The sequence below is a fragment of the Oryctolagus cuniculus genome, chromosome 10, assembly GCF_051225735.1.
Source record: "Oryctolagus cuniculus isolate XC-2025 breed Fujian yellow rabbit chromosome 10, ASM5122573v1, whole genome shotgun sequence".
NCBI classification, from domain to species: Eukaryota; Metazoa; Chordata; class Mammalia; order Lagomorpha; family Leporidae; genus Oryctolagus; species Oryctolagus cuniculus.
This window is the reverse complement of record NC_142876.1, coordinates 124304765-124324455: the sequence shown is the minus strand read 5'-3', so window position 1 is coordinate 124324455 and position 19691 is coordinate 124304765. Positions and strand designations below refer to the sequence as shown.

At 57.5% G+C, this 19691-nt stretch overlaps 1 protein-coding gene across 6 annotated transcripts in view; it reads right to left on the bottom strand.

Moving 5' to 3' along the window:
• The window catches only part of CRBN (cereblon), a 21862-nt gene extending 2171 nt beyond the window's left edge, over positions 1 to 19691 (bottom strand). Inside the window, exons 1-8 of one of the 6 annotated variants that reach the window (XR_016214511.1) lie at positions 19611 to 19691; positions 16736 to 16842; positions 16057 to 16259; positions 15149 to 15298; positions 11261 to 11420; positions 10267 to 10576; positions 947 to 1009; positions 72 to 156 (exon numbers count right to left, since the gene is read on the bottom strand). Coding sequence is in view for 2 of the 6 variants with exons in the window: in XM_051831908.3 (XP_051687868.1) it covers positions 72 to 156; positions 947 to 1009; positions 11261 to 11420; positions 15149 to 15298; positions 16057 to 16259; positions 16736 to 16842; positions 19611 to 19677 (835 nt within the window). In the remaining 4 variants the exon portion in view is untranslated. The remainder of the gene's footprint in view (positions 1 to 71; positions 157 to 946; positions 1010 to 10266; positions 10577 to 11260; positions 11421 to 15148; positions 15299 to 16056; positions 16260 to 16735; positions 16843 to 19610) is intronic. The other 5 variants (XR_016214512.1, XM_051831908.3, XM_051831909.3 and 2 more) reach the window with 5 other exon arrangements.

Below are 19691 nucleotides of genomic sequence, written 5' to 3'. Positions count from 1 at the left end.
GGCAAAGGAAATGCGTGTGCTTTCCCGAATCCGTGAAAAACAATGTATTTCACACACCACAAGCTTCATACCGATTGGATTTGAAGGAAGAGAATCGTCCTTTAGATTTTCATCCCATTCACGGAGCTGTTTCTTGATTCTATCCATAAGCGTTTCCTTGTTTGAAAGAAGCCAAGATAAATTCACAAGCCTATCAGAATTGACCATCAGCTTCTCAGCTCCCAAGTCCTCAGCCACCCGCGTCTCCTCGTGGTGGTCCTGAAGACGCCCGGACAGCCTGTGAGTGTCCTCTAAGACTCTGTGCACTGTCTGTGGGAGGCTCGGAAGCTGCTGCCAGCAGAGCCCAGGGTCACCGTCCCAAGTGCTCGGAGCCCTCTGTTCAGTTTCCCAGGAGGCTGCCTCGCGGACACAGCAGAGCTGCTCTCCCTAGCAGCCAGGTGCTCAGGGAACAACTCTGCCCCGGGCCGCAGAATACAGGACGGCACCTGAGCTCAAACCCAGCGTCCACCACTCTTCTCAGGTCCTCCCCGCGTCTGCCCTGCAGCGAAGTCTGCACACAGGCAGTGCCTCATGGGTAACTTGGGTGCAGGACCCACCCCTCGTGTATGCCTCAGGCAGTAGGCTAGTGAGGAGCAGAAATGCAGTGAACTTGTTTAGAGAAAATCAAAACCAAACCATCGTGAGGACCCTCTTATTCTCAGCGTGATTCCCACTTGACCCAGCAAAATCTCAAATCCATGAAACACCCTGACGTCTCTAAGTCACAGACAACAAGCAACTGTGGAGAAACCCAGGGTGGGCCCCCGTTCCCAGCAGGATCTGAGTGCCGCCTGCTCTACTTCACAGGTAACCAAGGGTGTTAGTTCTGAGAGTAAAATAGCTCTGGGTGATCCACGCTTGGTTACGACATGCCCGGAGACGCAGGCGTTCAAGGAAACTTACTTACAGCGTCATACAAGGAGTACAGCCAGCGAGGCCACGAAGTCAGATTTGCACAATGAAACTTTCTCTGAAAAGAGAAAAAAGAAGTCCAGTAGCAACAAGAACACGAGGAAACGACTGACCTACGGGAACGTTCTCTAACCTGAAGTCAGCATGGCTAAGTCTGGCAACAGCACATTCGTACGCTGACACCTACGCAACCGCTCAGCACCGCACCACAAATGGGGGGTGTGGCCTCAGCATGCTAAGAGCACAGCGTGTGTGTGTGTGTACACAGCTCCCTGCTCGCACAGCCTACACCAGACCCAGGCTGTATGGTGTAGCCTGGTGCTCGACACACACACCTGTGTCACTGTGCTGGACACTGCAGGCCACAGCAGTCCAATCCCAAACACCCAGGTACCCAAGCAGAGCCGCCCATGGGGAAGGAGCAGAAACATGGCAAAGTCAAGGTCAACATGGCCCCTGAACGAGCTTCCAGGACGGGTTGCTGCACGCGAGCCAGTGAGCAAGCCACAGGGCTCCCAAGTGGAGGCCTCGGCCACCCCTGCGCACACGGGGCTACCCTCAATTTAGTCAACACTGGGCTACCCTCAGTTTAGTCAACATTGCCTTTTTTTTTTTTTTTAAATATTTTATTTATTTGAAAGAGAGAAAGGTCTTCCATTTGCTGGTTCACTCACCAGATGGCCACAACAGCCGGAGCTGCGCTGATCCGGAGCCAGGAGCTTGTTCCAGGTCTCCCATGTGCGTGCAGGGGCCTAAGGACCTGGACCGTCTTCTACTGCTTTCCCAGGCCACAGCAGAGAGCTGATCAGAAGAGGAGCAGCTGGGACTAGAACTGGTGCCATATGGGATGCCGGTGCTTCAGGCCAGGGCATTAACCTGCTGCGCCACAGTGCCAGCCCCCACTGCTTTCTTAACAAACACTAATTTTATAATCTCTGAAAATACTTAACCATATCGTACAGCTGCATACAAGTATTGACATCATTCTGTAAGCTTTTACATTCTACACTTTTGTTGGATAACCCCACTTGCCTAGCTCTGTCTGCCTCCGCATCACAGCTGTGAGGACCGGGAGGTCACTGGGCAGAGGCAGTTCTCGGTGCCACTGTAAGCTCACGGGGGACGCGGCACTGACTGCCGGGACCCAGCTCTGCAGTGCCTGGGAGAGCAGTGGGAAGGCCCCGGCACTCACATGGGAGAAGCTCCTGGCTTCGGATCAGTGCAGCTCCACCCGCTGCGGCCATCTGGCGAGTGAACCAGCGGATGGAACACACACACACACCCACCCCACCCCACCGCTGCTCGCTGTAACTCTGCCTTTCAAACAAGAAAATAAACCTTAAAAATAAATTTTAAAAAATGAAACCCAGCCACCGTGTGCTGCGATGGCACCCTTATGGGTACTGATTTGAGTCCTGGCTGCTCTGCTTCCGCTCCAGCTCCCTGCTAATGCGTGTGAGGAAGTAGCAGATGGCCCGTGTACTCGGGCCCTTGCACCCAAAGGAGACCTGGATGGCGCTTCTGGCTCCTGGCTTCTGCCTGGCCCAGCCATTGGGGAGTGAACCAGCGGATGGAAGTTTCTTCTCTGTAATTCTGAGATTCAAATAAACAAATCTTAACTAACCCAAAGCTCAGTTTCCAAGAACAAACGTGTAGGGCAGGTGTGTGGCACAGTGGCTTCAGTGCCCCTTGGGACTCTGCACCCCTCTCAGTGTCCAAGCTCAGCCCGCTGTGAATCCCAGCTCCTGCTGATGACCTACAGGCACAGGTGACGGCTTAGACACCTGGGCCCTGCTGCCGTGTGGGAGAATCAGACTGGACTGGTCAGCCCTGGCCACTGCCAACATCTGGGAGTGACCCGGTGGACAGAACATCTCCAGTCTGTTTCCTCCTGGTACATGACGCGTCATAAAGGTGTGCAAAAACAACCAAAATATCTGAGACAAGTGTGAGGGACACAAAGTACGCCTGAACTGCTACACTGCATCAGTGCTATTAAGAGCAGCCAACAGGGAACAGCCTGGACATCAGTCAACAGGAATACAGGGTGGGCGAGGAGACCTTTGTAACAGCAACCCAGAACCACCACATGGGCCAGAATACACAGTGTCCAGTTTTCTCAAAAACCCAATCCCACAGTGTGCCAAGGCTGACACGTGAGGGGCACAACACCGGAGGCAAAGAGGAAAGTCAGAAGGGACTCAGGAGAGCAGAAGAGTGGCAGGGGGGCTGCAGCCAGGTAGAGGGACGACCTAGTCCTGCGTGTGACCCCAGTGACTGGGCAGAGAGGGAGGGTGGGGGCGGCGCTGTCCACCCTGCCGTCCACATCACACCCAGGGCTCCCCCAGCTCAGCCAACAGTATGACAAGTTCAGACTCGAGCCTTCCCAGGGACGCTGGGCAAGGGGAGGCCCAGGTATTGACCTTGGAGCTGCTTCTCAAGGCACACGAACTTACTTCCGGAGGTTCAGAAACTGCTACACCAGAGAGGACGGACTGATCTGAAAACACAGTGGCCTCCCAAAACCTGCTCAGGAGTGATTCCAGCTGACATGGGCCCGCCCTGCATACCTCCAACAAAAGACATCTAATGCTAAGGCTTACTGTCCAGTTCAGTTACAGAATTAACGCGGGCACACCTACCTGGTCATAGCAGTGGCAGCCACTAACATCTGCCAAGGATTTTTTTTTTTTTTTTTTTGGCAGGCAGGCAGAGTAAAGACAGTGGGGGAGAGAGAGAAAAGTCTTCCTTCCGTTGGTTCACCCTCCAAATGGCTGCTATGGCCGGCATGCTGCGCCGATCTGAAGCCAGGAACCAAGTGCTTCCTCCTGGTCTCCCATGGGTTGCAGGGCCGAAGCACTTGGGCCATCCTCCACTGCACTCCCTGGCCACAGCAGAGAGCTGGACTGAAGAGGCGCAACTGAGACAGAACCGACGCCCCAACTGGGACTAGAACCCGGAGTGCTGGCGCCGCAGGTGGAGGATTAGCCTAGTGAGCTGCGACACTGGCCCAAGGATTTCGAACAAGTTCCAAGAACACTTGTTGGACTTGTGATTACCTCCGCTTTAGAGACGTGGGAACAGGCGGGGAGGGGGGGTGTCCTGCCCAGGGTCACAGCCGCCGGCCTGCCATTCCCACCGTGAAGATGGGAGCGCTGGTGTCAGGAAAGTAACAAGGGACCCGACCCACACTGCTGCCCTGCAAGCTCACGTTTCCCTGGGAAGCAGCTCAGTAATCTGAGAATCACAAAATGACAAAAATCTCACACACAGTTTCAGTCTGGCTGATCCCAATTAAGACATTACGAACTACTTTTATTTGTTAGAATGATCACTTTTGTAGTATGAAAAGTACACAGAATTATTTCACTTGACATCTATGTCACTATAAAGATGTCCAAACAACTCATCCAACAATCAATGAGTGCCAGCCATGAAGAGACTAGGGTGTGCAGGCTGGGCCAGCTTCCGCCCGCGAGCAAGCGACTGCTGGGTCTAGGTCCCAGGCTCCGCCCTACAGCGCACCTGATTGACCCTGACACTCTAACTGATGACGTCAATTCAAGAAGCTCACTGCTGCCTCACTGTGTGCAGTGTGCTTGGCTCAGCTCATCATACAAAGCGAAGACAACCACACCAAAAACACAGAACTTAAGTCCCCACAGCAGTCTCGAGTTCGAGTCCCAGCTGGCTTTCAGCACAGCGGGCATCTCTCGTCTGGTGTCTGGTAGCACAGATGAGCTCTAGCAATCCAGCGACACCGCTCCAGTCCATAAACACCACGACTTACTACAGAAAACTCCAAGACAGCGTCAGTGCTGACCAGTGGCTTGGGCGTCCAGCGCTGACTGAGGGGGGTTCTGCACCTGGGACAGGACTCACAGCACTGGGCAGAACCGCCCCAGCAACAATGCTGACCGCATGACAGCCAGCACAGTCCCCACCTGTAAGCGCCGTCACCATGACCATGGCCTCAGCTCCACCTCCCGAGGAGGGCGTTCAGGAAACGTGCGGCGCCCTCAGGTGGGTCTGTGACGTGCAGGGAGCCGGAACGGTGGCAGGGAAAGCTGAGCACAGAGCTCGCTCACTCTCAGGATTCCCTCTGCGCGCTGACTGCAGGCGCTCCTTGTCAGTAAACCCAACAGCAGCCTAGCGGCAGAAGGACCGCACCCAGACACGTCACCACCAGCAGCGTGCGTCCTCCTTTCCTCTACCAGAGGCCTGCTTCACACCAAGAACGGAAGTGCAACACAGGCCCTTTGCCCACCCCGAGGCTCGTCAGCTCAAGGCAGGTGCACACAGAGCCTGCCCGAGGAAGCCCCTGGCTCTCAGAGCCTAGCACCTGCAGACCACAGCAGGGAGCGGCGCTGTGGCGCAGCGGGTAAAGCCACCGCCTGTGACGCCAGCATCCCATATGCGCTTCGGTTGCAGTCCCAGCTGCTCCACTTCCAACCCGACTCCCTGCTGATGTGCCTGGGGAAGCAGCAGCAGATGGCCCAAGCGCTTGGGCCCTGCACCCACACAGGAGACCAGGGAAAAGCTCCTGGCTTCGGTCTGCCCAGCCTGGCCTTTGCAGCCATCTGGGGAACAAAACAGTGGATGGAAGACCTCTCTCTCTGTCCCTCTCTCTCCCTGTAACTTTGCCTTTCAAATAAATACAAAAAATCTTTAAAAGTAAACAAAACACCGTAAGCAGACATTGAAACCGTGAGGAAAAGTTCATCACTGCGTGCCATGGAAATGTAAGAAAGGGGGTCACAAAATGAGACTGGCAGCTGTCAGCAGGATGCTTGGCAAACACAGTGCAGCCCAGCAGGTGCTCAGCACAGGGTCTCGACGGCACTTCAGAGGCAGATGTTTCAGAAAACAGTAATGGCGCAGTGGGTGCCACCTGGAAAAAACAGATTCGCACCAGGATGGACCCGACGCACCAGCATCGACTCCAAACGGACCGGAGCTTCCCACAGAGAAGTCATGAAATCCGCGTGGCAGAAGAGACCACGGGCCCCGCTCAGCGTGGGAAGTGGGCCAAGCACTTCACACAGCAAGAAACACCACACCTCCTGAGCAGAGAACTCCTGAAGTGAAGATAAAGGCAAGCGGCGACCACTGGCTGCGGGCACCAGGAGGAACTCTGACCCAGCTCGCCCACGCCGCTGCCTTCACCAGTCACCTGGGCACAGGGTCCTCTGTGGGGACCACGTGGTCAGACGAGCCCTCCTCAGGGCACAGTCTCCAGACAGCAGCACGGCTCTGAACTGACACAGACCCAAGAATCGCGTGCAGAGCGAAACGTCCCAGACAGAATGGATCCGTCCACACAAGGAAGAGGAAAGAAATCACAGTCTTTGTCTCTCCCTGAGCAACCTCTAAAGTCCTGGAGAGCAGGTGGGAGGGCACTGTCCCCCCCCCCCCCCCCCCACCGAGGGCTCAGCCTCTCCCTGCCCAGCAGGGCCAGACCGGCAGGAGCAGCGAGTAACCTCAGAGCCCAAAGAGAGCGAGCACCAGTCCCTCTCACAGGGGCCTGTGTGGAGTAGGTGTAGGGAGGGCTCTGCACTGCGGAAGCAGGCGGTGTGCGTCGGGAGGGTGCTGGCACACACTGAGGTCACGGGGAGCGTGCTGACACACACTGAGGTCACGGGGAGCGTGCTGACACACACTGAGGTCACGGGGAGCGTGCTGACACACACTGAGGTCACGGGGAGCGTGCTGACACACACTGAGGTCACGGGAGGGTGCGCTGACACACTGAGGTCACAGGGAGGGTGCTGACACACACTGAGGTCACGGGAGGGTGCTGACACACACTGAGGTCACGGGGAGCGTGCTGACACACACTGAGGTCACGGGGAGCGTGCTGACACACACTGAGGTCACGGGGAGCGTGCTGACACACACTGAGGTCACGGGGAGCGTGCTGACACACACTGAGGTCACGGGGAGCGTGCTGACACACAATGAGGTCACGGGGAGCGTGCTGACACACAATGAGGTCACGGGGAGAATGCGCTGACACACTGAGGTCACAGGGAGGGTGCTGACACACACTGAGGTCACGGGGACGGTGCTGACACACACTGAGGTCACAGGAGGGTGCACTGGCACACTGAGGTCACAGGGACGGTGCGCTGGCACACTGAGGTCACAGGGACGGTGCGCTGGCACACTGAGGTCACAGGGACGGTGCTGACACACACTGAGGTCACGGGGAGAATGCGCTGACACACTGAGGTCACGGGGAGGGTGCTGGCACACACTGAGGTCACGGGGAGGGTGCTGACACACACTGAGGTCACGGGAGGGTGCTGACACACACTGAGGCCACGGGAGGGTGCACTGGCACACTGAGGTCACAGGGACAGTGCTGACACACACTGAGGTCACGGGGAGGGTGCTGACACACACTGAGGTCACGGGGAGGATGCGCTGGCACACTGAGGTCATGTTGCAGACAGGCTAACACCACTGACCAGGGCAGGCTTTTATGCAGGCCCTGGCAGGTGGCAGTGACGGCTCAAGTGGTTGACACTCAGGAATGAGTTCCCAGGGCTGGCGCTGTGGCACAGTGAGTAAAGCCCCCGCCCTACAGTGCCGGCATCCCATATGGGTGCCGATTCGAGCCCTGACTGCTCTGCGTTCTATGCAACTCTCTGCTGTAGGCCGGGAAAGCAGTGGAGGACGCCCAAGTTCTTGGGGCCCTGCACCTGCACGGGAGACCTGGAAGAAGCTCCTGGCTCCTGGCTCCGGATTGGTGCAGCTCTGGCCCTTGCAGCCAGTTGTGGAGTGAACCAGCGGATGGAAGACCTCTCTCTCTGCTTCCTCTCTCTGTAAATCTGCCTTTGAAATTAATAAATAAATCTTTAAAAAAAATAAAAGAATGAGTTCCATGCTTTGGCGTGAGCCCTTCCCAGCCCCAGCCATTGCTGGATGTGGGAGTGAGCAGGAAGAGCCTGTCTTTCCTTCTCTGTCTCTCAGGTAAATTCCTCCCTCTGAATCTCTACAGCAAACCCAGTGAACAGCACTGTGATGGGTGAGAAGGCAGAGAGGGTTTTTCAACTGCGGTCACAGGGTGGAGGGTCTGCAGGCAGAGAGGATGTCCAGAGTCCCTGTCCAAGTGGCCTAGTTCCCTGGTCACTGGAGACGTGGGACTCCTGAGTCTCCTCTGTCCCTCACAAGAGCACCTCTAGAAGCTTCAGTGACCCGACTCGGTCACCGGGCAGCAGTGCAGCTCCCAGCGGCAGTGTCAGAAGTGGTGCACGGAGCGCCAGCACTGACTGGGCACGTCTGTGCAGGACACACTCCTGCGTCCCAAGGGGATCTGAGAACCTGTGCGGCGACTCTGCTGCCTTGAGCAAGCCAGAATCAGGTGGCCAGCCTGTCCACGCACTGCTCCTCAGACATGGGGACATGTGTGCACTGCCCCACACTGCCGTGAATTCTAGCAGAGGCCGAACTCAGCCGGAGATCTCGCTCCCGACAAACTCCGTCACAGAGCCCAAGCCTGCGGAGCGTGGAGTCCAGCTGACGGCAGTGGGAGGCAAACCTGGAGACAGCACACTACTCACGGAGCCCCGACGACCCGGGCCACCCGCCACCCCCGGGGAGGCACAGAACGCCTCCAAGTGCTCTCTCAGTCAGAACACTGGTCATCAGGAGTTCACAACAGAACACCTGGCCATGTTCCCGGCCGTGTGATCCAGATCCCAGTCTTCAGAACTCAGAAACTACACAAAGTTTGGCAGCAGAACCCTTTTAAAACTAAATCTGGGCTGGTGCCGCAGCTCACTAGGCTAATCCTCCGCCTGCGGTGCCAGCACACCGGGTTCTAGTCCCGGTCGGGGTGCCGGATTCTGTCCTGGTTGCCCCTCTTCCAGGCCAGCTGTCTGCTGTGACCCGGGAGTGCAGCGGAGATGGCCCAAGTGCTTGGGCCCTGCACCCCATGGGAGACCAGGATAAGCACCTGGCTCCTGACTTCAGATCGGCGCAGTGGCCATTTGGGGGATGAACCAACAGAAGGAAGACCTCTCTCTCTAACTCTGCCTGTCAAAAAAAAAAAAAAAAAAAAAAAAAAAAAAAAAAAAATTAAAACACCACCAACAACAAAAACAATCTGAAAACTATGTAGGATGACGTCATCTGCCCCTCTCTCACCCCTTAGCAGCCCGTTTGCCCTCAGCAACTCTGCACACAAAAGTACCTGAGGGTTCTGTCCCACAGCCCAGAAGGACTGGGAGGGAGCGAGCACCTTGTCCTGTGTGTGTCCCTCAGCTCTGCGGCTGCGAGGGCTAACTCTGGATGCAAGGTGAGCCAGCTGAGGTGCTTCAGGACAGGGTGACCACGGTCACCGTCACCCTGTGCTCAGAACCTGCGCAGACCTCCGAGAATTCTTAAACCCAGCCCTGGGGAGGGAGAGCTACGACCTCAGTCACACTGTCATCGCCTCCAGCCAGAACTGCCCAGTGACTGGAACACGCAACTGCACACCCTCACGCAGCCGTCCTGCCGTGTGAGCCAGGCCCAACACACGTGCCTTCACAAATCCCAACACCACTCCTTGGAGTGACCTACTGACACAGCAGCTGTGACAAACTGGTATCAAACAATTGAATGATTATCGGAGGGACTGGCATTGTGGCGTAATGGGCAAAGCCACCACTGGTATCCCACACGAGCTCCGGTTTGTGTCCCAGCTGCTCCATTTCCAGCCCTGCTCCCTGCTCCCTGCTCGTGGACTGGGACAAGCAGCGCAACGTGGCCCAAGTGCTTGGGTTCCTGCCACCCACGTGGGTGACCTGGATGAAGCTCCTGGCTTTGGCCTGGCCCGGCTCTAGCCATCGCAGCCATTCAGGGAAAGAACCAGCGGATGGAAGAACTGTAGTACTTCAAATGAAATACATCAATCTTAAAAAAAAAAAAAAAAAAAAAAAAGATCGTGGACAAGTCAGATTCCCCAGTGTTCTGTGACACACAGGTGCAGTGTTTAAGATCCTGGTGCCCGGGCGGGGACAGCAGCACTGCACGGCTGTAGAGGCTTCCTGACGCTCAGCGGGTGTCAGTTCTGCCTACCCTCCCTGCTTGAGTCTCAGTGTGGGCCGGGAATTTGCACGCAGTCTGCTTCCGTGTTTATTAGAATCCTCACATAAACACGGATTAAACGCACTACGCCACGTGACAGCTGCCTACCGACACACACCAGAACACGTGACAGCTGCCTGCCGACACACACGCACACCTGGAGCAGCCCGACACCCTGCAGCGAGCACACGGCCGCGTCTTCCCTGGAAACCCAAGGGATGAAAGTGCAGGTGCACTGACCAGAGGAAGAGACCCTGCTCCAGTTCTCTATGCTGACATCCAGTGAGGATCCTAGCAGCCGACACTGGTGCGGCAGGTTACGTCGCTGCCTTGCTGGTTCAAGTCCCGGCTGCTCCACTTCAGATTGGCGGGTCGCAGAAGATGCGCCAAGTGCGTAGGCCCCTGCCGTGCACCTGAGAGGCCCAGGTGGAGTTCCCGACTGCGGGCTCAGCCTGACTCAGTGCTGAGCAGTGCAGCCATGTGGGGAAGGAACCACAGGACAGAAGGCGCATCTCTTCGCCTCTGTCCCCACCCCCAACTCTGCCTTTAACTAAAAAAATAATAAAACACAAAAGTTAAAAAAAACTTAGGATTTGATGCTGACATCAGAACTTAATGCCCTCAGTACCTCAGTATTCCATTAACACAAGATTTCTAAGTTGTGATGGCAGCCATCTTTTCACATTTTGAAAAGATAACCCTCCAAAAGCTGTTTCTTCTGCTTGAGAGACCAGTGCTCTTCTCCTTCAGGCTGGAATCAGAAACGGTAACTCCTGACTATTTCCTGCTTAAACCCCAGGGCTCACCAATGAGCAGACAGAGGCTCGCTCAGCTGTGGTCTCGCCACAAGGAAATAGCGTGGCCAGCCCAGACCTCTTCAGGAGCGCCTCTGTGCCAGCCCACGTGTGCGAGCCGTCAAACGCCATGAGGACACTTGGCTCTGGGTCTAGAGAAGGGGTGCGCACTCTGCTTCTGCACGGCCACCCCTCGGGTGACACGGGCTCAGCAGGGGCCCCCATGAATTCGGCAGCCTGAGCTGTTAACGCAAACCGCGAGGCAGGACAGGCAGCGCGCCGGAGGCTGTGTGACGCCACTGAGCACAAGCTGTGAGGTCGGGACCTTGCCACAGAAGGTGCGGGGCCTGGACCCCGGGGCGGCTTCTGTTCCTTTCTTAACACAGGGGAGAAGCGAGCTGTCTTCACTTACGAGGAAGCATAAAAAGTTAGTTTCTCACCTTCTGGTATTTCTGCCACCATTTATACGAGCACTGGTCTTCCCACGAGACGGGCTTTGAAGGAAATATCTGGCACTTATTGAGAGACTCTAACTGAACTGCAGACATGGTTGAAGGCAACACACACTCGGGAAGAATCTGCACTTTAGCTTGCTGGATTCTAAAATAAAGAGAACCAAGCATGGTGTTCATTTTTAAGATAAACTGACTCAAGCTCTACGTTTCTAAACAATGAGAGTAATTCTAAGTACTAACATTTTCAAGGTTTTACTTTTTAAACATATTCATCAATGCTGATGTTGTAATACAAGAAATTTTCAGAAATAACTGTATCATAAATGATAAAAAGTCAAAACCACAGATAACCTAAGGTACAGATTTTCAGTCTCTGCGGAACGGACAGGGAGACCTTCACTTTTTGGATAAATACAGAGCCTACAAATGTAACACAGGTTCAGAAAACATCAGCAACAAATCCAAATGAAATTGGTTTCTGTTATCCCAGACATCCCACCCCTCTCAGTCTCCATCCTCTATGCCCACTGCCCACCCGTCCTTTCTCAGACACCAACCAGCCCAGGGATCAAAGAGAAGGCAGAGAAAATCAAGAACCCATTTACACAATGAGTCAAAACAAACTAGATCATGCTATGTGGCGTTTATTTCCACGAGTCACTTTCTCATTCTCAACAATTTACCTTGAATATGCAAAGGAGCAAAACACGCACGACCTTTTTTTACCTTTTTTTACTTAAAGATTCTATAAGGTCTCACTCTCGTGATACTCTGCGAGACACAGTTACACCGTCAGGAACTGATGCCAACAGAAAGGCTGCCCCTAGGAGGCACTCGCTAGAGCTGGGCACACACTGTCAGGAATCTGACTCTGTCAGCCTGACAGTGTCGGCTTTGTTATCTGCAGTCACAAGAACTTCCACATGAAATTCCAATATTTTCACCTATTTATCACATGAAAATGGCTCAGTGTGACAATACCTCGGTTTAATTTCATGGCAAGATCAGACTCACATATTAACTGCATTCCATCCGGAGCTCCTTCCTGGGCCAGCACTGTGGAGGAACGGGCTGGACCTCTGCCTGCAGCACCAGCATCCCCTGTGGGTGCCCATGTGCGTCCTGGACGCTCCTGTTCCAACCCAGCTCCCCACTAATGGCCTGAGAGAGCAGTGGAAGACGGCCCACCTGCACCCATGTGGGACCCCGGGAAGAAGCTCCTGGCTCCTGGCTTTGGACCTGCCCAGCTCCAGCTGTAGCAGCCATTCAGGGGGTGAACCAGCGTTTGGAAGACCTCTCCCACCGTCTCTCCCTCTCTCTAACTCTGCCTAATAAATCTTTATTAAGTTACTATGTCCAGACTGTAGTGAAACGTTCTTGCATTACTGTATTTAAAAACAACCAAAATCTCCATTTTCTTCACCTGATACAGGAAAACAAACAACCTGATGACCCTACTCTTAAGGTGCAGCACACACCACCCTGCAGGAGTTGCAAGAGGCCCGCCTGGCTTTACCCATCCACCTCCTGAGACTCCCTGAGGATGACCTCACGCACGCTGTGGCGCAAGTCCTGACCCAGGATGGCTATACACACGGCACAGCTGCCTCTGCTCCCAGCAGCTGGGTTTTCTAACAGATTCTAGTTTTGTTTTTTTCCCCAAATTGCTTAGGGCAGCTCTTTTCATGATTATATGACATAACTTGGACAACTGCTAAAAAAAAAACCAGTGCAATACAAAATGCTTCAATGAGCATTAACTTGAGACAGAAATCTGCTTTCAAGTTCGGGACAGAAACTCTGATAGTGGAAAAAGAGCTACAGGAATCCACAGGGCTCCGCAGCCAGTCATCTCAGGTCTACCTCCAGAAGCTCTCGCTAAGGACAGACCAGACGTCTGGACGTGTGAGCTGTAGCCACACCGGAACGACGACGGGCAGCAGCCTATGGCCGGCTACAACCTGCAGAGCACCTCAGACACGCCTCTCCAGCTCCAGGAAACGAGGGGCCAGGCTTACAGACAGCTGAGATGTGCAGGGCACACGGACTTCCTGTGCTGCCCACATTCCACTTTCTCCACAATCCTCATCTCCTAATCCAATGTCGACCCCTCTTCCTCTCCACAGGACACTGTCGGACTCCTTACCATCCTTCTATATTTTCCTATTAACTTTTTCTTCCAAAAACCCATGTATTTAGAGGAGGCCAACTTGGCGAAGATTAGAAAGTGGCAGTAAGCGTCCCCCAGACAGGGACAGTGTGGACATGTGACACACCCGTGCGTGCACTGCACAGGGCACAGAGCAGTAGCTGCAGTCACCACCTAGGTGCCTGGGAAGAGAGCAGTCTCTCTCATTTCACTGTCTCTAGTGACACTGGTCACGGGAGCCCAAGGGCAGTGGAGCCAGGGAAACACGCCCACACTGAGGCCTTTCAAATGGGGACACGCGGCCCCGCCCCTGCGCTGACCAAGCCCTTGCCAGTCTTCACTAGGCCAACGTGTAGTCCTCGACCTGCGTCCGGAGGTGACCGCCCAGCACTGCCTCGGACCAGACCTTGTCCACGGCAGACACCATGCTGAGAAACACACTCTTCCCAAGTCAACCGTCCTCTGTGGTTTCTGGAATGCGGTCGTGACGAACATTCAGAATAACCTACGTATGCAGACAGAACATACTTCAAAAATGGAGCCGCAGGGCCAGCGTTGTGCCCTGGCAGGGAAAGCCACCTCCTGAGACCTCGGCATCCCATGTGGGTGCCGGTTCACGCCCTGGCTGCTCCACTTCTGATGCAGCTCCCTGCTAAGGGCCTGGGAAAAGCCGCAGAAGACGGCCCAAGTGTCTGGGCCCTGCCATCCACAGGGAGACCCAGATGAAGCTCCTAGCTCTTGGCTCTGGCCTGGCCCTGCCCTGGCGTTTGTGGTCATTGGGCAGTGAACCAGCGTATGCAAGACCTCTCTCCCTAACTCTTTCAAATAAATAAATACATATATGTGCGAATACACACACACACAACTTAAACAGAACTGTAGGTAAAATCCACAGGAGCAAACAATGTGGCCCTAACTGCAGAACACAGACTTCTGTCCCTGCTCTTGAACAGCTGAGCCGTGCAGGGGTGCACAATGCGTCCAGGGCCACCAAGGTTTGCACAGCGAAGGATGTGGGCAACACCTGGGCTCCGCTGCCAGCCCCGTCTGCTGTCCCATCACTCACGAGCGTTAAGCATCCTGCAAACACTCCTGCCCTTACGTGGCTCGCCCCCTTTTACGTCTCAGGCTCAAACAGAAACCAAGTCTGCGCTCCCTTGTGTTCAGAAACTGCCCGCGCAATGCAGGGGTCTGACTGATCTTCAACTCTGGCTATGGGCCAGAGACCAAGTCACCAGGACTCAGCAGCGAGACTTCACGGGAGACCCACACCTCACCCTTCTCCCTGACCGTGTGAAAAAACCAAAATAGTAACTGCTGGCACAGCGTGGCTGCCGAAGCTTACTGGTGCGGAGACCAGTGCTCACGGGCGGTCACCACGCCAGCATCTGAGCCGGGCACTGAGCGTGCAGACGGCACAGCCAGCTCAGCAGCCGCCGGCCTCCCGCCTCTGACGCTCCGCACCGAGCCCTCCATCCCAAACGCCACTTCCCTCTGGGCTCCCACTGCCGTTCTCAAACCTGGAGCGGAGCATCACCTGGAAGCCACTGCCACCTGCTGCAGCCTCGCCGGGTTAAACCTCTCTCTGGGCTGCAGCGTGGGTTCACCTCAGCTTCTCTAGCCTGGGGACTTCCAGGAGACGCTGAAGCACGGCCAGGCTGGAAGCCCAGGGAGAGAAGAGCCACACACCAGGAGACAGACAGGCCAGAGGCGGCGCTCCTTACCCGTCTGACTGAGTCCTGAGCTCCAGGACTTTGAACCGCTGTCTGCCGACCGCTTTCACTTTCACTATCTCAATGCCAAAGTCCTGTTCTTCTCGATAGGCGTAGATCTCGGCTGTGGTTCCAAACTGGGCTTCCCTCTCCTGCACGTTACTTCCAAAGTGAACGGTAAAAGCAGTGGTGAGCATCTGACTTGAAAACATGCAAGGCTGGCAAAACAAGCACTCCCGGGAAAATAACGCAGAGCGGTCAGCCCTCACCAGTTCTGCACCACGGCAAAGCTCAATACTTGAGGCAAAGACCAGATTTCTACTCACTGCAGATGGCCTAGTACTGGGAGTTTAAACCATTTCCCAGGCCAAACATTCTCTGCTTTGTTAGAGCTGCGTTTCTGCACCTCTACCAGCAGGGCCGTGTTGGGGTGTGTTGGGCCGTGTAGGGCCGTGTTGGGGTGTGTTGGGGTGTATTGGGCTATGTTGGGGTGTGTTGGGCCGTGTTGGGCCGCGTTGGGCCGTGTTGGGGTGTGCTGGGCCGCATTGGGCCGCGTTGGGCCATGCTGGGCTGCTTTGGGCCATGTTGGGGCGTGTTGGGCCGTGCTGGGCCGTGTTGGGGTGTGTTGGGCCGTGTTGGGGTGTATTGGGCCGTGTTGGGCCGCGTTGGGCTGTGCTGGGCCGTGTTGGGGTGTGTTGGGCCGTGTTGGGGTGGGGGCCTCCTGTGTGCCTGCTGAGGGTCCGCGTCCCCCCCAGGTGGTCTGTAAGGAAACAACTCAGGACGGACGCCTCAGGGAGGGGGGGAGACGAGCTTGTGGAAAAGCTGCACCTGAAGCTCTGACCCCACACAGCCTCTCCCAGAGGGGCAGCCACCAGCCTCGGCTGCCGGCCCAGAGGGCACGTCGGCACACCGCGCCTCACCTGTAGGCGAGAACGGCAAAGGTGCGGTCCTTCTGAATGAGGCTGCGCACCATGCTGACTTCCGGAGGGTGCGAGAGCTGCAGCGGCAGCGTCTGCCCGGGGATCAGGATCATCACCACCTGCGGCAGCACCGGGATCACCGGGCAGCTGTCGTCGTCGTGCAGGGTCCGGCCGTGGAACTCCTCCATGTCAGCGCCCAGGTACTGGGGAAGACAGCGCGGCGCAGTGTCAGCGGGACGCCGCCCGCACCGAGAGCGGTCGGAGGGAGACACACATGCACGTCCATCAGCTGGTGCACGAGCGTCCGACTCTTACTCAGGGGAGACCTGCAGCTCTGCACGCCTCACTCAAGTTCAAGAGCAGGCTTCATTCACAGTCTTCTATTTTGGTGAAGAGAAGAGACTTCTCCAAGTCCAAATACTACAGGCGGCCACAGAATGTTCCCGTGGAGAGGAACGGCGCCTGCCCAGACAGCACCACGGTGCAAACTCCTCCCAGGCCCCAGGCAGCAGGATGCAGCAGGACGCTGCTCCACAGGGGGCGTCCGAGGCCCAGCCCCGATTCCCAGCGCCGGGCAACACGGGCAACACCGGGGAGGCCGAGGGCACGCTCTGGCTTTCAGGGACCTGCCGGTCGAATGCACAGCTGCAGTGAGACCCACCGTTCCAGAGCTACATACCGTGTGGGATGTCGGCAGACTGGTGTCAAAATTGATGATGTTTGGCTTTTTGGCTTCTTTGCTGTCCTGGTCTTCAACTTCCATCTCATCTTCATCCTCACTCTCTGCTGAAGTAGATAAGAAAAACACTGTGTGCACGAAAAGGTCAGCTGTGCTGCTTTCAAACACGGAGCTCCTTCCTGAGAAGAGGGCTCTTCTACACGCTACCCACCCCTGCCACCTGCACACACGGAGCAGCGGGGGGGGGGGGTGCAGCATGGACTGCCCCCCCCCCCCACTATCTAGTTTTCTAATCAACTCCGACTGTAAACCAGTGTAAGATTCACACAGGAGCTGTGAAGACAGTGCAGAATGTCCGTTTCCCCACACAGTTAGCGCCTTACGGGGAACACCGCCACGGCTAAGGGACCACGGCGACACATCACTACGTGCTGAGCTAAACACACCATTCAGAGGTCCTGATCCCCCTGTTCTGTCCAGGATCCCACCCGAGACAGCCACTCCACCAGTTCCGCCCTCCAGCCTCCTCTGGGCTGGGCTGGCTCTGCTTGTCTGCAGGGCCCTGAGGCAGCTGAGGGGCGGGGCCAGGCACTCCGCAGAGCACTGAGTGCCGTGTGGGCTCACTTCCCAGCAGCAGGGCGGGGCGGTCTGGGGCAGGAGGACAGAGTGAGGGGCAGCTGAAACCCCGCCCTGTGCCTGCTGGCGCCAGCCTTCATCAGCGGGGCCAGGGAGGACCGGCCCGGTTTCTCCAGGGTGGTCACCTTTCTCCTCCTCTCGTGCTCTCAGACAGGACCACCAGGTCCAGCCGACACTCAAGGGGAGCGGGGTCACGCCTACAACTGCACCAGTTATTTAAAGTTCCTCTAACAGGACATTTTCCTCTTCTCTCCTGCCAGTAATCAACTTTCCAACCTCAGATGATGACGCATTACACCTGAGCAAACCTTAGTTCTCTCATCTGAAAAACGGCCGGCGTGAGCAAGCCACACGTTCTCATACATGGAAGAAAATAAATCCAGCACGCCGGATAACCCAGTCATTCACACTGAAAGGAGGTCCTTCCACCCGGCAGGGAGGCCTTCACGTCTGCCCAGCACCACATTATTCACACATGAAATATCTGTAGGAACTTTCCTGACGAGTTTCATGTCAGACTTGAGGCTGGCATGAGCGCACCAGCTTAAAGGCCCCGAGTCAGAAAGCGTCCTCCTGTTCATACATTGAGAGGCAAGGCCGTCTACTGGAACGCGTCCCGTCAGCTGTGACAGGGAGGAGACAGGGCTGCCCTTACAGCCGGAGCTTCAGACTGTCCACAGAAAACTTCCGGTGACTTCGGGCAAACCCCGCACTCTGAAATCCACTGTTTTCTGTGAACTTCTGGAACTCGTGGGAGCCTGCCTGTCCACACGCGGCCAAGCTTCCTAGTCCAGACCTGGGATTCTCGCTCTGGGTTTGGGGTGGGGTTTGTCCCTCAGGCAAAATTCAAGAAACGAGTGGGAAATTCCGGGGACGTCCGCGGCCGTCCCAGGCAGGGGCCGAGCCGCTGCGGAACACCCCACAGGCACAGGGCTGTCTTCGGTCCTAGTCGTCAGAGGCCAGAGGCCACGAAAGGCTGGCCTCTCCCCACCGCACAGTCCGTGCACAAAGTCACAGAGCAGAGGCCACACAGACAGCCATCGCCCCTCGCTGCGCCTGCTGGCGAGGTCCGCGACGGAACAGCTTGGGCAGCACGGAGCCGTCCCGGACCTCTCCCCGGCCGCGGGGCTCGTCAGAGGCGGAGCGCACTGGTGGAGCTGGCAGGCAGTCGGGGCGCGACACTGCACCAGGCTCACCAGGGCACGGGGCCCCTCTGCGGACGGAAGGGCTGGGCACCGGCTCCCGGGGGAGTCTGCGCGGCCGGCCCAGCGCTACCTCCGCAACGCGAAGCCTGAAGGCGCAGCGCTCCCTGAACGCACTCCTGACCCGCTTCGGCCGCGCCTCGTCCCCCTCCAGGCCGCCTTCCTCCTAACTCGCTAAACCCACCCCGCTGCGCCGCGGCTCGCTCCGCCGTCCCGGCAGCCGGCACGGACCCGCCACCGCTCGGACACTCAGGGCTTCCCTTCGCGGCCCCCGCGGCCCCGCCGCTCGCTGCCGACAGCGCTGGGGGTGGTCGGGCAGGGCCCGCGGAAGCCAGGCTGACTCATGCCGCAGGCCGCGGCCGCCAGCCTCCGCGAGCTGCCCCGGGCACCGCGCGGCCAGGCCCGGCCTCGGCCGCGCTGGGCCCCTCACGGACGGGCTGCCCCGTGCACCCCCAGGCCGCGGCCTGCGCTCCCACAGGGCGTCCGCGCAGGCCACACGGCGGAGACGCCGGCGGCAGCCCCGGCTCGGCGGCCGCGCGACCGTGGTAGAGTCGGGGCGCCCCGGCCGCGCACCCCTCGCCGAGAAGCGGGCCTGGCGCCCCCAGCCCCGGAAGCCGCTCGCCGCAGAGCGGAGACGGGAGAGCGGGACCAGAGCCGGCCCGGCCCCTCCCCAGAGCACCCCAGGGCGGCGGGAGGCGGCCGGCCCCCTCCCCAGAGCACCCCAGGGCGGCGAGAGGCGGCCCGGCCCCTCCCCAGAGCACCCCAGGGCGGCGAGAGGCGGCCCGGCCCCTCCCCAGAGCACCCCAGGGCGGCGAGAGGCGGCCCGGCCCCCTCCCCAGAGCACCCCAGGGCGGCGGGAGGCGGCCCGGCCCCCTCCCCAGAGCACCCCAGGGCGGCGAGAGGCGGCCCGGCCCCGAGGGGAGGGGCGCCCGGGACGCGGCCGATCCGACGCCGCTTTCGGGGGCTGGGCGCGGCCCCCCCCGCCTCCCCGGCCCCCCGCGGCTCCGGCCCGCGGCTCCCGCCCGCCACGGCGGTACCAGGCAGTAGCGGCAGGTGGTTGCCCATGTCGCGCGCGGCGTCCTGCGCGTCTTCCTCGTCGGCCATGACTGTTTACCCGC